The 12854-nt window shown below is 47.1% G+C and overlaps 1 protein-coding gene across 4 annotated transcripts in view; it reads right to left on the reverse strand.

Moving 5' to 3' along the window:
* LOC144600256 (dihydropyrimidinase-related protein 3-like) overlaps positions 1–12854 on the reverse strand; it is a 213565-nt gene that overhangs the window by 136001 nt on the left and 64710 nt on the right. The window contains exon 1 of one of the 4 annotated variants that reach the window (XM_078411826.1): positions 485–759. The exons of the other annotated variants lie outside the window; for them this stretch is intronic. Within the exon in view, the coding sequence (XP_078267952.1) occupies positions 485–529 (45 nt within the window). The 5' untranslated portion in view covers positions 530–759. Of the gene's footprint in view, positions 1–484; positions 760–12854 lie in introns of those variants that run through there. 4 annotated transcript variants of the gene reach the window in all.

A 12854-nucleotide genomic window follows, 5' to 3' on the forward strand; every position in this document is an offset into this window, starting at 1 on the left:
GGGAAAGAACAAGGGATTGAAATTCAATGCGGATTGGGTTATTTTAGGGACACGGTGGCTTCTTGCAACAGGACTGTCTCTCCAAGGCGCGCTTACACACACACACACACACCCCACACACACACACTCACACCCCACACACACTCACACACACACACTCACTCACTCACACACACCCCCCACACACACACACACACACCCCACACACACACACCCACCCCACACACACACTCACACACACTCACACACACACAAAGCCTCCTCGAGTCTTGTGGGATCTACAACACAATGCACTGGACGCCAGCAAGGCGCTGCATCAAACATACATACATACATACATACATACACACATACATACATACATACATCCCTGCTGACCATTTGCAATCCTCGCGGAATCCAAAGAGAAGCCCAAATGGGCGGCTGCAAGATGCAGCGAGACAAACAAACAAACAAGAGGCTTCACACACATACACATACATACCGTTATCCGCGGGATGTTCTTTTTACCCTGGTACCCCGACATCATCGTGTGCTGAAGGGGATCAGTCTGGAGTTTAAAAAATCACTAGCGTTCACAACAAAACAGAGGCGCAGCACTTTCCCCACTCTCTCTCTCTCTCTCTCTCTCTCTAGCCCTGGGTGTCTGCCTGCTCGGGTGTTTCAGGGGACGTGATTTGCTCCTGTGCGCATACAATAGCAGAGCTGTGCGAGTGTGCAGCGACTGACTATAGGCTGGGCGCCTCCTTCCCTCCCTCCTCCTGCTGCTATTGATCGCTGTCTGCAGCCTCGCCTCTCCCAGCCCAGCCCAGCCTAGAGTAGAGTAGAGCAGACTGCCAGAGGACACAGACTCACACCGCCAGGCGGAGCAAGCACAACCTCCCAATGTCCAGCTGAATCCCACTGCACTGCCACCTGGAAACAAAAACCCCAGCCGGAGAGAAAAACGAAATGATTCGCGTCCTCCTGGGCTTCTGGTTTTTGTTGTCGCTCCTGCATCGGACTCAACCCCTCCTTCTCCCTAACAGTGATCTATTCTACATTTCCATTGATCGCCCAAGCCCCTTTGATGTCTCGTTCTCACACCTTACCCTCCCTTATCTCTGTGTCTCCCCCTCCCCTGACTCTCAGTCTGAAGAAGGGTCTCGACCCGAAATGTCGCCCATTCCTTCCCTCCAGAGATGATGCCTGGATTTACTCCAGCATTTTGCGTCTCTCTACAATTCCAAATGCCTCTCCCTTCTCAGTGATATCCAAGCTATAGTCAAATGTGCTTTATATTTGTATTCTATTTATAACACCATTTAACATTAAGATTTAGAATTACAATAGCTATTAGCCACATGTAAAAAGTCTGGTCTTAGATGTACAATACTTCTCTGAACTGTTCCTTTCAAATGTATGGATATTGTGTGACTTGTTCAATGAGAGCTGGAGAATATTACACGTGGAGATCAGAGCTGCCAATTCTGGTTGGCTGTATTACAGGAGGTTTTATAGTTACTCTCTACTCCAGCCACCCTTCCCCAGCCACCCCTGCCAATTCTTCCCAGTGTCCTTTCCTACCCAAACCACCCTAACCCCGGGCACTTTCCCTTGCAACCGCACGAGATGCAACACCTGTCCCTTTACCTCCCCCCTCAACTTCATCAAAGGACCCAAACAGTCTTTCCAGGTGAGACAGAGGTTCACCTGCACCTCCTCCAACCTCATCTATTGCATCCGCTGCTCTAGATGTCAACTTATTTATATCGGCGAAACCAAGCGCAGGCTCAGCGATCGCTTCGCTGAACACCTGCGCTCGGTCCGCATTAACGCAACTGATCTCCCGGTGGCCCAGCACTTTATCTCCCCCTCCCATTCCCAGTCTGACCTCTCTGTCATGGGCCTCCTCCAGTGCCATAGTGAGGCCCGCCGGAAATTGGAGGAGCAGCACCTCATATTTCGCCTGGGCAGTTTGCGGCCCGGTGGTATGAACGTCGACTTCTAAAACTTCAGATAGCTCCTCTGTCCCTCCCTTCCCCTCCTCCTTCCCAGATCTCCCTCTGTCTTCCTGTCTCCACCTATGTCCTTCCTTTGTCCCACCCCCGACATCAGTCTGAAGAAGGGTCTCGACCCGAAACGTCACCCATTCCTTCTCTCCCGAGATGCTGCCAGACCTGCTGAGTTACTCCAGCATTTTGTGAATAAATCGATTTGTACCAGCATCTGCAGTTATTTTCTTATATATCTTCCCAGTGCTTGTTGATCAGGACCATTAATGTAGTTTCCTCCCATCACAGATACTGTCTTCCCCACTGAGCGTTTCCAGCTCTTGTTTGTCTCAGTTTACAGCATTAGAGTCATAGAGTGACAGAGTATGGAAGCAGACCCAACTTGCCCACACCGGCCAACATGTCCCAACTACACTAGTCCCACCTGCCTGCGCTTGGTCCATTTCCCTCCAAACCTGTCCTATCCATGTACTTGTCTAACTGTTTCTTAAATGTAGGGGTAGTCCCTGCCTCAACTACCTCCTCCGGCAGCTTGTTCCATACACCCACCACCCTTTGTGGGGAAAAGCTACACTTCAGATTCCTATTAAATCTTTTCACCTTAAGCCTATGTCCTCTGGTCCTTGATTCACCTACTCTGGGCAAGAGACTCTGTGCATCGATCCGATCCATTCCTCTCATGATCTTATACACCTCGATAAGATCACCCCCACATCCTCCTGCACTCCAAGGAATAGAGTCCCAGCCTACTCAACCTCTCCCTATAGCTCAGAACCTCTAGCCATGACAACATCCTTGGAAATCTTCTCTGTACCCTTTCCAGCTTGAGTAGTAATTTACTGCGTCCTCACTCCCACACTCTGGGATTTTCTTCGCTCTCTCCTGAAACATGCCTTCGGCACGGCAACAGAGGGGATCTACCTGCGTACTAGATCAGACGGCAGGCTCTTCAACCTCACCTGCCTCCGAGCCAAGACAAAAGTACGTGAAGTTCTCATCAGAGCCATGTTGTTCGCCGATGACACAGCAGTTGTGTCCCACACCCAGCAGGAACTACAGTCACTGATGGACCGCTTCTATCGGGCTTGCAAGGACTTTGGGCTGACCATCAGCCTGAAGAAGACGAACGTCCTGGGACAGGATACAGAGGCACCGCCTGTCATCACCATCGACGACCACGAACTCGATGCCGTCCATCAGTTCACGTACCTCGGTTCCACCATCACTGACAACTCTCCTTGGATACAGAGATTGACAAGAGGTTCGGGAAGGCAGCTACAACTCTCGCTCGCCTCACATCTCGAGTGTGGACCAACCCAAAGCTGACAGTGAATACAAAGATAGCAGTCTACAACGCCTGTGTCAACAGCACGCTGCTGTACGGCAGTGAGACATGGACTACACATGCCAGACTGGAGAGAAGACTCAACACCTTCCACCTTAGAAGCATCCGCTGTATCTTGGGTATATCCTGGCAAGACAGAGTGTCCAACGCCGAGATTCTGTCTCACGCTGACCTTCCGAGTATGTACACTCTACTCAGGCAGCGCAGGCTGCAGTGGCTGGGCCATGTCCACTGCATGGAGGATGGCCGTATTCCAAAAGACATCCTCTATGGAGAGTTAACATCTGGGAGGAGAACCATCGGCCGCCCCCAGCTACGTTACAAGGATATCTGCGAGAGAGATTTGAAGGCGCTCGACATCGATGTGGAGTCCTGGGAGAGCCTTGCAGCTGACCGCATGAGGTGGAGAGGTACCCTGAACCAACATCTCAAAACGGGGGAAGAGAAACTGATGAACGCAGCGGCAGACAAGCGTGCACGCAGAGAGGAGCGCAGCAACTTCAACAGACCAGAGACCACACACAAACGTGACCTTTGCCACAGAGACTGTCACTCCCACATTGGTCTCTTCAGCCACAAGCGACGCTGCTCTAGCCGAGGGGTGGAGCAAGCAGCCAACTAGGATGCATCACCCATGGTCAGCCATGACCGAGGGGGCCTACGAAACCTAAGAGTAATTTACTATAGTCTCCATCTGCAGTTTTCTAATTTTACACATCCATCCTCACTGTGCACCATCTTCTTACTGTGTAAGACAGAATGCAAGGCTGTAGGCAAGTAACGAAAGCCCAATGGTATGAATATTGATTTCTCTCAGTTCAAGTCGCACCAGCTTCTCGTTTTCACCCAACAGTCAGATAGCAATGGCCTGTTTGGTGGGTGGTGCAGCGTCCACCCCAAAATCCGGCTTGTTCAGCGGGTAGTTGAGGGTCAACGATTGGATGGAGCCGGGCCGGGAGAAGCCGTTCCAGGAACTTGTACGGGACACAGAGGAGTGAGATGGGCCGATAGTTCCTTGGGTCGTCCGCAGGTTTGTTTGGTTTTGGCAGCGCAATGACGGTGGCTTTCCGCCAGATCTTCGGAATGGACTGACCAATGAGGCAAGAGGAGTAAAACTCACGGAGCCAAACCAGGCATTTAGGACCGCAGTGTTTCAGGAATTCTGGGGGGATGTTATCAGGACCCTGGGCTTTTCCACATTTCAGTTGAGAGATGACAGAAGAAAGTTCTGCAGAGGAAAAGAGTGCTGACAGGAGGCCATCAACGCCTGGAGCTTTCCAAAGATTAGTAGATTCCTGTTTGACAGAACGAGTATGGTTCTTGTCCGCGTCTTTGGAGTGGCCATTGGCCAGGAACTGGTGGGCGATGGGGTTGGCCATGACAGGGCAATGCTTTGGGCGGGTACTTCGACCGGTGAGGTGATTGAAGGTCTTCCACGCCACCCTACTGGAGTGTGTGAAGTTGATTCCTTGGACTGTCTCGTCCCACCGCTCTCTGCGCTTCTTGTCGAGGCAGTTTGTCAGTTCCGCAGCTTTGGAGGCAGCCTCTTCGCCAGGTTCAGCGTGGTAGCATGCATCACACTCTTCGTCCCATGTGGGGATGTACCGGCGATGATAGCCGCGAGGAATGGAACTCGTTGCTGCCCTGATGAGGAGTTTGCAGAGGGCTGAGTAGGCATTGTCCAGCTTGGTGGGGGTGGGGGTGGGAAGGCTGTCGATCCAGAGGTCCACCAGACTTGTGAACTGGTCCCACCTGGCCTTGCGGAAATTCCACCTCTTCGCAGGTTTGGTTGGGACCGGCTCAATGGGGTTGTCCGGGATAATCAGAGATGGACGATGTTGTGATTTTGGGAAGTGATCCAGGGTGATACAGTGTGGGGATGGTCCATCTCTGAAACTGTCATCAATGTGTACAAGCCACCTTCTACCAGGCTTCACAAAGACTCCATCCCCGCCTTTGGTTGGTCCTGCATGTACGCTGGAGACTGTAATTGCCACAGAGCCACCTGGGGTTACCGCTCAACTAACCCAGATGGTGCTGCACGAGAAGACAAGGCCTCAGCTACTACCGTTCAACTCCTGTATGACCCAAAACAACCGGACAGCTTCCGCTCTGGCAGGTGGACACCACTACCAACCCTGACTTGGCTTTTGCAAACCTGAATGGACCAATTCATTACGGGACTGTCGTATGTCGAAAGATTGGAGCGACTGGGCTTGAATACTCTGGAATTTAGAAGGATGAGAGGGGATCTTATTGAAACATATAAGATTGTAAAGGGATTGGACACGCAAGAGGCAGGAAATATGTTCCCAATGTTGAGGGAGTCCCGAACCAGGGGCCACAGTTTAAGAATAAGGGGTAGGCCATTTAGAACGGAGATGAGGAAAAACTTTTTCACTCAGAGAGTTGTGAAGCTGTGGAATTCTCTGCCTCAGAAGGCAGTGGAGGCCAATTCACTGGATGCTTTCAAGAGAGAGTTAGATAGAGCTCTTAATGATAGCGGAGTCAAGGGATATGGGGAGAAGGCAGGCACGGGGTACTGATTGTGGATGATCAGCCATGATCACTGTGAATGGCGGTGCTGGCTCGAAGGGCCGAATGGTCTACTCCTGCACCTATTGTCTATGCCTATTGTCTATTGACAGGTGCCATTGTAACAAGATAATCAATGTTATTCACGTTGCCTGTCAGTGGTCATGATGTTTTGGCTGATCGGTGCATGTGTGCACAACAGGCGGGGATATAAAAAGAGAAAATAGATCACATATGATGTGTTATCATTGTGGATAGTGAGATCAGAGTGTAGAATACTCATAAGCAAGGGCAGTCTTAGATCAAGAAAGAGGTGGTGTTGGTTCTTTTGAAGATTTTGAAGATTGTGGATAATGTCACTGGGCTTGATGGGATCTATCTCGTTATTGAGCGAGGCAAGAGTGGAAATTGCAGGGATCTTCACAAAGATCTTTGTAGCCTCTCCACCCAACGTCTTGGATGAGAGGACTTTGGAAGATGAGTATGATTTGGAGCTGGGTCTTAGTTTGCAATGCAGAGAATACAAGGTATGGAAAGAGGTAATTTGAAGCAGTAGTTTCAAGGAGATGATCATGTTTCACAGAACCCGGCCCCTCATCTCACCACACCAATATAAGTTTTATAAAAGAGTCAGGTAACATCAGTGGAGAGTGGAACAGCAGGAATGTCCCAGGCCAATGATCTTTCAGCGGAACAGGAAAAGTTAGAGAACAAACGTTACACATGTTTTGAATTGCAACGAAGCTGTGGGAACATTGCGCAAAGGAAGCATTGGCGAAAGAGTGATGACTTAGTGAGACTGAAGGATATAAACGGTGTCGAAAGGCAGGGAGGCGGGTTGTTGATGGAAGAGATGTAAATGCAAGATGAGTAAGAACAAGAAATAGAAGCAGGAGCAACCCCTTATGGCTGGCCTTCTACTTTAGACTCACTTACCTGCCCTCCACTAAGTCATATCCCTTGATGCCTTAATATCTAAAAAAAATCTGTTGATCTCTTTCTCAGCAGATAAAGCAACATCTGCAGGGAGAGGGAAAAAATGATGTCAATGTTACAGATGTTTCATCAGAACTGGCCAGTTCAGATAGAAACTGGAAAGGCAGGTTATCTGAAATGTCAAGTCCTGTATCTTGTCTACTCAGAGGCTGAAATGTTGTTCCTTGAGCTATCTTTGGCATTTCTTGGAGCAGTGAGAGAGGGCAAACAGAGAGAGGTCAGCAGACAGTTAGAGGGAGAAGTAAACTTGACATCACTCTTGCAGTCAGAACGGGTACTGTACAATGGTGCACTGTACAGGTAACATGTGTTTGATTTCCCCAATGTAAGGACGATCATACGTGTTATCACCAAACAGAGCACACTAACTGGCTTAGATGGGTCTCTGGATGGTGAACGGGAAGAGGTAAGTGTCCAGGAGTGCCATCTTCTGCAGCTGCATGCGTAAGGGAGTGGGCGTGAGTGCAGATTGAAGATAGAAGTAGGGAGTTGTGAAGGGATTGAGCCCTTCAGAATGTTGAAGAGGGGAGGGGAAGATGGTGGTGGCATCTTGCCGGAGGTAATGGAAACTATGTGGGTTGAACATGGAGGGTGCTGGGGGAGAAGTGGAAAACAAGAGTATAGTTGCTTTAGATAGGAGGAGAGGGATGGGAGGAGAAATACCCCAAAATGAACATGTCAACTACGGAAACCATGGCTAAGGTGTAAGGAAGGTATTCTTGGGATAGGAAGCATCATCGTCATCAGGACAAATGTAATGGAGTTGGAGAAACTGGAGGAATGGAATGGAGCCCTTTCTGGGAGATGTGCAGGAGGAGTTATAGTCAAGCCAGATGTGGGAGTCTTGCAGATGTTGGTTGCAAACCTGTCCCCCGAGACAGATGCATCTCTCAAGAAAGTGGAGGACTTCAAATACCTGGGAGCGAGGATGCAGAGCTCGGAGAATGACATCAAGGTCCGGAAAGCGCTCGCATGGAAAGCCCTCAATAACATGGCGATGGCTGGAAGCTCCTCGTCAAGAACCGGCACGGAAGCAGTGAATACTTGATTCAACCGCTACAAAGGAACGTAGACCATCATCCTGGACCTCGAGGGAAAGCCACGACGGAATACTGGAAACATTCATCTACTTTTTCAATCTTCTATTTATAGAGAAAGGCGTCCCACACTGTTCAATATTCCCCATTGGGTCTCTGCATCTTCTCAGTTCTGCTGGTATTATTCGACACATTTATTTTTCACCTTCACCTTATCCTTTGTATAATGTGGAGAGCGGAATTATTGACAGCATTGACTCTCTCCACACCCCATGCAGCTTCGGGAAAGCAGCCAACATAATCAAGGATCACTCATTCCCTCGTTCCCCCTTCAGCAGAAGATACAAACACGTACGGCCAGATTCAAGGGGAGCTTCTTCCCCACTGTTATCAGATTCTTGAACGAACCTCTCAGAAGCTAAGAAAGCAATTCCGATTGCCCAATCTACAGCTGGCACGGTTTTAATCTGCACTCTCTCTGTAACTGTAACACCATATTTCCCCCAAAGTTTCCTTTCCTTTTTTTACTCATGCTGTGTTCATGTACAGTTTCATTGTAACCATGTGTAGATCATTTACCTTGGTTGCATGCAAAACAAAGTTTTTCACTGCATCTCTGAGCATGTGAAACACTAAAGCAGTCATTTACCTTACAGAAGTACAACATAAAGTCTCCGGTTTTCTGTTCTAATCCTGTAGAAATGTTTTATTGCCGTTAGTTACCCTTATTAACCCACTTTTAGTGAGTTGTCCTCTCAGATGCCTGTTCTTTTATCCGGTTAAGAAACTTACTTTCCAAAGGGTATTTAAATCCAAACTAAATATCTCACCTCGTCTACCAATGAAGTGCCAATTTCTAACAAATTCCTCTATTGTGCTGCAACCTTCCTCCATATTCAGCACAACTCTAAATTTACATTTTCTGCACATTTTTAAATTTGGACTTTGAATTCCAGAAGTTAAGGCATTTACGTAAATCACGGGTGATCACAAAACCAATCCTTGCGGAACACGACTTAGCACAATATGACAATTAAAATATGAATCTACTGTTGAACAGTGTCACAGTAAAATGGCAAATTCTTATCACTATTAGGTCAACGCAAAATGCTGTTAAGAGTGAAGTTGATCTCCTGTCTGGAGGTCATAACCTCTGACTTTCATTTTCTTTATTTTTAAAAAGGGGTTGTTAAGTCTACTCAATGGTTAGACATACTGGCTCCTGTGTGAAATGATTGTCATTGTTTATCTTTTTTAAGAGTGACACAGATATTTGAGTGTGCTGCTTATACATAACAGTGAACAATGAGAAATGCATGTTGGGTGGGGGGGGGGGTTGGGGAGGGTGGCATATTGTACTTTGCTGAACCACTACGAGCACACACTATTTTAATAGAAATTTGGAACCCTGTAAACCACAATGTGGTATTATTTTTTATATATAACACGTTCACCTGAGTCAATGACGTTTACTTATTTTGTACCACCAGGAAGACATGAAACTATTGCAGAGAGCTTGGCTTTGATATGGTATGTTATCTCTTTGAACTTCCCTTTGAATTGCATGGTGGAATGTTGTGTAGAGCACTTTGCATGTGACAGAGAAGGAAAGCTTATGAGAGATTACATTTGAATACTATCACCATTAATGTCCAGATATTCTGACGGCCTGAGGCCATTCAGCCCATCCATTCTATGTCAGATCTATGGCAGACCATTCTCATCAATTATATTCAAAAACTTTTTTTCCCTGCATATTATTCTCACTCAGATTCACATCCCCCCCACTGATTCTATCACCCACCCAGCTGTACTAGTGGGTGAAATACATAGGCGAGGGACCTACAAACCATGTCTTTGAGACATGGGAGCAAACCAAGGGCTTTAAGGAAACCCATGCAATCATTGGGAGTACATGCAAACTCCACACACAACACTGGATGTTAGGGTTGAACCTGGGCCCCTGGGGCTACAGTACATGGCAGAGGCATCACCTGCTGCACTAAATTGCCCCCTTGTGATACTCCAAATAGTTTTGCACCTGAATAATGCAAGATGGGAGTTGTGTTGGTGCAGGAATAGATTTTATCCAGGTCACTCAGACAGAAGATTTGCTTAAATCAATAGAACTGAATATCTTAAAGGGCCACCGATCCTTGGAACTTGTTAAGATGTTAACATCTCGGATGACCTATCCTGGGCCCAGCACATAAATGTAATCATGAAGAAGATGTACCAGTGCTGTTATTTCCATAGAAGTTTAAAGAGATTCGGCATGTCGCCGAATGATCTGAACAAACGTCTTAGAGAGTATCTCTGTATTCTGTAGAAAGAATCCTGATGGGTTGCAATATGGCCTGGTGTGGCCATTCCAATGCACTGGCAACCAAGAGGCCGCAGAGAGTGATGGAGAGCCCAGTCCATGGCCCACACAGCCCTCCCCCATCATAAGAACTTATATGAGTTTTTGCCTCGAGAATGCGGAATCTATCGCCAAGGATTCCCCACCATGCCTTCATCTTGCTGCTAGGAGGTGCAGAAAGTCATAAGGAATAGTAGAATTAGGCCATTCAGCCCATCAAGTCTACTCCGTCATTCAATCATGGCTGATCTATCTCTTCCTCCGAACCCCATTCTCCTGCCTTCTCCTCATAACCTCTGACACCTGTACTAAGGATAGTGGAGTGAGGGGGTATGGGGAGAAGGCAGGAACGGGGTACTGATTGAGAGTCATCAGCCATGATCGCATTGAATGGCGGTGCTGGCTCGAAGGGCTGAATGGCCTACTCCTGCACCTATTGTCTATTGTCTATTGTCTAATCAAGAATCTATCTATCTCTGCCTTAAAAATATCCACTGACTTGGCCTCCACAGCCTTCTGTTGAGGAAATTCCACAGATTCACTACCCTCTGACTAAAGAAATGTCTCCTCATCTCCTTCCTAAAAGAATGTCCTTTAATTCTGAGCTATGACCTCCAGTCCTAAACTCTCCCACTAGAGGAAACATCCTCTCCACATCCACTCTATCCAAAACCTTTCACTATTCAGTAAGTTTCAATGAGGTCCCCTCCTCATTCTTCTAAACTCCAGCGAGTACAGGCCCAGTGCCCACAAACGCTCATCATAGGTTAACCTACTCATTCCTGCGATCATTCTTGAAGCCTGAAGTCCTACACCTCAGGACCGGGTTCAGGATCAACTACTTTGCTACAACCATCAGGTTGATGAATTGAACTGCTCAACCCAAATCCTACCTCGCCCATGGAACACTGTGGGCTACCTCTTGCACGTTCACAAGCTCATTTCCCATTTGTGTTTCGTACCAATGTCTTGCATTTTGCACTGTAATGTTCTTTGCACTGTCTTGTAGAATTAATGTGTAATTTACATATAATTTATGTATGATTTATGTTATTGTGTGTTGCCCATGTCTATGTGCCTGTGATGCTTAGATTTTCATTGTACCTGTATCTCGCTCGCCCTACTTGTGCACACGACAATAAACACTTTTCATCCAAACAGTAATTTGAAAAACTGCCCAGTTATGTTTAGCTGGATTTTTGGTTATAAGATCAGATTGGTTAGATGGCATCTCAAAACGAGCAAGAAGAGATTTCTTGCTGTTTAATTTGGAGATTACACAGTCAATTACAGGTGAATAACACCAACTAACAAAACCAGTATTTAAACAAAATGGCTGAACTAACTTTCAATCGAAAATGAAATTTGTACTCAGAAAATTTTCAAGATTATGGGGAAGAGTCTCCCTCTCCCTGACTCTCAGTCTGAAGAAGGGTCTCGACTCGAAATGTCACCCATTCCTTCTATGCTGCTTGTCCCGCTGAGTTACTCCAGCATTTTGCGTCTATCTTCAGCCCACGTTGTCCATACCAACCAAGTTTGCATTCCGAGCTCGTCCCATTTACTTGCATCTGACCCATGTCCTTCAACACCCTTTCCATCGGTATATTTTGTCCAGATACTTTTTGAACGTTGTGATTGTATCCGTTTCTGCAGCTCTCTCTAGATATATATTACCCTTTGAGTAAAAAAAGTTGCTCCTGGGATTCCTCCCAAATCTCTTGCCTCTCAACTTATGCCTATGGTCTCGTTTTTGAATCCTCTACCCTGGGAAAATGAGCATTCACTTTATCCATGCCCCTCAAGATCTTGTGCACCTCAATAAAGGCACCCCTCAGCTACCAACACGCCAAAGAAAAAAACATGCCAAGCTCCTCCTTCACCACACTGTCCATGTGAACTGCCCCTTTCAGGCAACCATGTAACTGTCCTCCTGGTCTCTCTGTTCTGCAACACTCACAAAGACTCTAGCATTTACTGTGCAAGTCCCATCCTGGTTTGACACCTCACACTTGTCACAGTTAAATTCCATTTGCCACTTCTTGCCCCCCCCCCCCCCCCACCCTTCCCAACTGATCTGGATCTTGTCGTAAACATGGGTAACCTTCCCCATTGTTTACCACTTATTTTAGTGTCACCTGCAAATTTACTGACAATGTTAACTACATTGCCATCCAAATGACTCGTGTATACAACAAACAGCAGTGGACTCAGCACTGACCCCTGCAGCACACCACTATTCACAAGCCTCCAATCAGAAATACAACTATGGATATGGGGAGAAGGCAGGCACGGGTTATTGATTGTGGACGATCAGCCATGATCATAATGAATGACGGTGCTGACTCGAAGGGCCGAATGGCCCCCTCCTGCACCTATTTTCTATGTTTCTATGTTTAACTCTCCACAGCTACCCTTTGAGTCCTTCCTTTTTCAACTTGAAGTCTAAAGAAGAAATGTTGCCTATTCAGGATTCAGGATATCTTTATTTGTCATCCAAAAAACAAGTCTTTTGGACGAGATTTCGTCACCCACAGTCCAACAATAAGAGCAATAAAATAAGCAAATTACACAACCCCAACCAA

Source organism: Rhinoraja longicauda, chromosome 14 (assembly GCF_053455715.1).
Source record: "Rhinoraja longicauda isolate Sanriku21f chromosome 14, sRhiLon1.1, whole genome shotgun sequence".
Classification (NCBI taxonomy): Eukaryota; Metazoa; Chordata; class Chondrichthyes; order Rajiformes; family Arhynchobatidae; genus Rhinoraja; species Rhinoraja longicauda.